Raw genomic sequence first — 4,442 nt, 5'->3', positions numbered from 1 at the left:
TTAATTGGCTGGAAAGTGGCTGACATGCAAAGTTGAGGACATTAACAGGGCTGTGCGCCGCAGTAAATGGCAACGCAAAGTGACAGTTAAATTGTACCTAAGGGAAATTATCCATCTTTCGACATCCTTAGCTCTTTTTTTTTTTGGAGTGGATTGGTGGGCGGGGAGAGGGGGAGAGGGGGAGAGGGGAGGAAGGCAGATGGGTTTAATTGCAACGCCAGGCGAGTGATGGGATGTTTTATTATTCTTTTTTTAAAAGATGTCTCATTAGGATGGAGGGATTATAAGTAGCTGTGTGTGGAGGAGCGTGATGAAGGAAAGAATGAGGTGGACAGTTGGATGAAACAAACCTACATGACTTGGATACAACATGCAGAAATGGCTCCAATGTAAAAAAGCCATGTGCACTCACACCAAAACTGTTTAGTTAATTGTGCATATAAGCCACATTACGTTTATTACAACCAACTTTCTGCACTTTTTTTTTCTCATTGTCTTGTTTTTGTTGTAAATTGTCCCCCCCCCTCCTCCTCCTCTGTCTCCTTATATGTCCACACTCTTTCTCTCATTTTCAAATGTCTCTTAGTGTCTCTTCTGTGTCGTTCAATCAGACTGTTGTGCGGTTGAATAGCCTCTTGACTGGCGCTGCTGAATAATGTTGTCCCTCTTCATTTCAATTAGCGGACCTCTTTACCTTCCAACCCTAATCACTCCATTCCTCCTCTCTCCATCTCTCTCTTCTGCCTCACAGTAGCCCAACTCAAGGTCATACCATTTCCTTTTTCTTTTCTTTCTTTTTTTAAATTTTCCGGGTTGTTGGTCTTTTTGGGCATATTTCCCTTATCCACTTGTCTAATTGATTAGAGGAGAAAACACTTCAGAAATTATACCTGTTCACTCTCAATCGCTCTCTCACGCTCTGTCCAGCCGTCTGTTTCTCATTCACTTACCCTGCCCCCTACCTCCCCCACAGGTGCCCTATCTGCTTTAACCTCTGTGTGATTGACATGGTAATTACCCAATCAACAGATTGATGGCAGCGCTGTCACAATAGAGGGGATTGAAGTGGTCTCTCTCTCCCTCTCCCGTCTCTCAGCTTCTTGCTTCCTTTTCGTTATCGCTGTCTCTCTACTTTTCTTGTTATCACTCCATCAGGCGCACTCATCCTCCCTCTACGCGCTCCTTTGTTTGTTCGTCCGCTCGGGAGGATAGATTGAGCAAGATAAGGATGACATGAGACGAAGGGAGCGAGCCGGTGGTACGGCGGAGGGAGGGTGGGGGGGGGGGGGGGGCTCTAATGTTGTTGCTATATTTCTGCTAAATTGCTCAGCTGGGGGGGGCGAGGTCATCTGATGGGGAGTGAGAGCTGACAGCATGAAATCAAAAGGAAGATGGTGAAGGGGGGGGAGGGAGAATGAAGGAGAAGGGAGAGGACCAGAAGGTAAGGGAAATGAGACGAGGAAATGAGGGCAGGTTAAAAAGGTTTGGAGAGGACAAAAGACGAGAAGGAGGGAGAGAAGTTGGAAGGCACAAGAGGAGCAGAGCAGAGAGGGTAAAGATCAGTTGAGCCTTTTTGTCTGCTGTATTGCTTCCCCTCTAAAAGCCTGTCCAGAGAGACATTAGCCCCTCGCCGACAGGTGTGTGTGTGAGAGCGTGCCTGATTGTGTGAGAATGATGTATTGGGGCCAAAAGGCTTCATCACATACAGTTCGTGCTGTCATGAATTCAAAGGCCTGCATTGTTGCGGAGGGTCACGGTGCTTGAATAGGAGGTCACAGGGTTAACAACCCACCATGCTCTCTATTCTTTACCGACACAATCCCGTACATGACTGACTGGGCGAACCTGACACCTAACTCGCTCTCTGCTCTCTCTCTCCCTCTCTCTGTGTGTGTGTGTGTGTGTGTGTGTGTGTGTGTGTGTGTGTGTGTGTGTGTGTGTGTGTGTGTGTGTGTGTGTGTGTGTGTGTGTGTGTGTGTGTGTGTGTGTGTGTGTGTGTGTGTGTGTGTGTGTGTGTGTGTGTGTGTGTGTGTGTGTGTGGTCACGTTCCCACAGTAAGGACCTGTCCGGAGCTCTAGATGCAGCGCTGGAGTGTCAGAAGCTCTACAGCCACCTGCCTCGCATCCACGACATCATTGTTGGTCTGGTGGAGAAAGGAGACACCGAACTGCTGCAGAAAGGTTACTCATTTGTCATCTTTTTGTTATCCATCACAATTAAGTAAATCATAAGAACTTTTATGATGAATGAATTTTTTTCTTATTAACTTTAGTAGTTTACCCAACAAAAACAAGTTAAAAAAAACCCACACATTTGCGGGTTCCAGTTTCTCAAATTCGCTGGTTTTCTGCTCATTCTAAATTGTATATGTCTATGTGCATGACATGCAACAAAGGTCCCTGGTTGGATTTGAACTGTGATCTTCATGGTTCGTGTGTGTGTGTGTGTGTGTGTGTGTGTGTGTGTGTGTGTGTGTGTGTGTGTGTGTGTGTGTGTGTGTGTGTGTGTGTGTGTGTGTGTGTGTGTGTGTGTGTGTGTGTGTGTGTGTGTGGACCAGAGAGAGGTTCAGTCCGATGCCGCGGTGAAGCTCGTCCAACGATCACGTTTTGAACAGTCGCCCTAAAGGTTGACAGCGATGTGGTGAAAAGGTCAAGTTCAACGTGCCGCAAGTGGCTCTGGAGTGCGTAAAAAAAAAAAAAAATTCCTTTTACAGTGATTCTCTGACGGATGCAAGTAAACCAGTGCCGACTCACTACATCTGGATCTTGAAATAACAAATGATTCCGTCTCCCACTTCCTCATAAAGAGCTGGAGACTTTTGACATAAACCTCGAGGCGCACTCGACCCGACGGCATTGTGAGTACGTGTTAAGTGCCCGTTAAAATAGACCATCAGAAATAATTGCAGAAATGTACTGAAACCATCAAAACGTGCAGACCTACAGAAGAGGAGTGGCCTTCAGCACTCTAAAAAACATGATGCCTCGTCACGTCTGACCTCGCTTTGAGTTCAAGCATCAACAGAAAAATAAAATGAAGGGTTTTTGTGACCATAGCAACCGCTCAACTACTCCAAAACAAGAAAGGGTCATCGTACAATACATGCGTTTAACCCGGAGGTTTCTGTCGTGGTCTACAGGAACCTGGGATGTGGAGGAGGATCAGTGCCATCAATGAGGGAATGTGGCTCTGTCTTCCACCAAACCCTGAAATTAGAATTTCAATGCCGAAAAGGCAACTTAGATTTAGTCCAGCTGGTCTGAAACTTGTCTACAAACATGTCTACATTAGATTTAGACCATGAATCAAGTCCTTAATGATTAAAGTTCTTTCTGTTGACTTCAGATGACTGCAAGTAAAGGGCGAGGGATTATTCTCTCTTCCCCTGCTTTGCTGAATATGCAGGTCCATTTGGATAAGTGAGTGTGTGAGTGTGTGTGTGTGTGCGTGTGTGTGTGTGTGTGTGTGTGTGTGTGGTACCTGTCCTGAAGCTGCTGGACAGAGATAGCACGTAGCGCTGAGCAGAGCGCTTTAGCAAGTTTACCACGAGAGCTTAGGCTTTCATTCGGGACCTGTGTGTTTGTCTGGGAGCAGACGTGATATGGCCGCTTTGTGCCTGGGACATTGTGCCAAACAATGGAAGCGGGAGGAAAAGATGAAGTGTGTTTGTTCACCTTGCAGGCCGTTTTATTCTCGACCTTTTTCTCTGCTCTATTTCCCCGTCCGTCCGTCTGCGTCTCTGTCTTTCTCCTCTTCAGCCATGGACTTCGTGAGTCAGGAGCGAGGAGAGATGACCATGTTGTATGATCTGTTCTTCGCGTTCCTGCAGACGGCCCGCTACCGGGAGGCTCGTAAGATCATTGAGGTAAACGCACACCGATACGTACACACAACCAAATACACTGTGGGTCGAGTCTTCTGATGCTGCTTATTCCTGGAACTAACGTATCAAGAGTTTATTTTGAAACGGATAGAAAGTCAAATGACGTCAAAGGTGTGAAAAACACTCGAGCACCAAATGATCAAGTCTGTCCTTTAGTATTGTAACCATATGGAGATGTTTCCAATAATAAACTTGATTCATAGTGTTTCTTTGGGATATCGAGATTAAATGATGTTGAGGAAGACCAAATTTAACGAATAGAAGGATGACTTATCATGTAATGAACTGAAATAATGATTTCCAAGTTAAATAATGAACAATAACAGGGCCTGATCTCACAAGTATGCAAACTCACACAAAATCAGAATCCAAATATATGATATAAATATTAAATTCTCAATCTTCGAGGAACTACCTTGAATAACAACAGGATAACATCTGCAAAATTGTCATGAGCCACAGTGGACATGCATTATGTAAAAGCCATACTCTTTTATTGTTATTGTAGCTATGAATATTTATATCTTTGTCGTCTTAAGTCCCGCTGTAAGCCTTGTAG

General features: G+C 45.2%; 1 protein-coding gene across 1 annotated transcript in view; it reads left to right on the top strand.

Annotated features, from left to right (window-relative positions):
- The window catches only part of LOC137871552 (leucine-rich PPR motif-containing protein, mitochondrial-like), a gene marked incomplete at its 3' end in the record, with an annotated part of 28,613 nt that extends 24,748 nt beyond the window's left edge, over positions 1-3,865 (top strand). The window contains exons 24-25 of the mRNA XM_068709408.1: positions 2,056-2,180; positions 3,759-3,865. Coding sequence (XP_068565509.1) covers positions 2,056-2,180; positions 3,759-3,865 — 232 coding nt within the window. The remainder of the gene's footprint in view (positions 1-2,055; positions 2,181-3,758) is intronic.
- Between the last annotated feature and the right edge of the window lie 577 nt (positions 3,866-4,442).

Source organism: Cebidichthys violaceus, unplaced genomic scaffold (assembly GCF_023349555.1).
Source record: "Cebidichthys violaceus isolate CVI_PGR_0920_01 unplaced genomic scaffold, fCebVio1.0.p SCAF_147, whole genome shotgun sequence".
Classification (NCBI taxonomy): domain Eukaryota; kingdom Metazoa; phylum Chordata; class Actinopteri; order Perciformes; family Stichaeidae; genus Cebidichthys; species Cebidichthys violaceus.
Note: the sequence above shows the minus strand (reverse complement) of the source record. Positions and strands in the feature narration are given on the sequence as shown.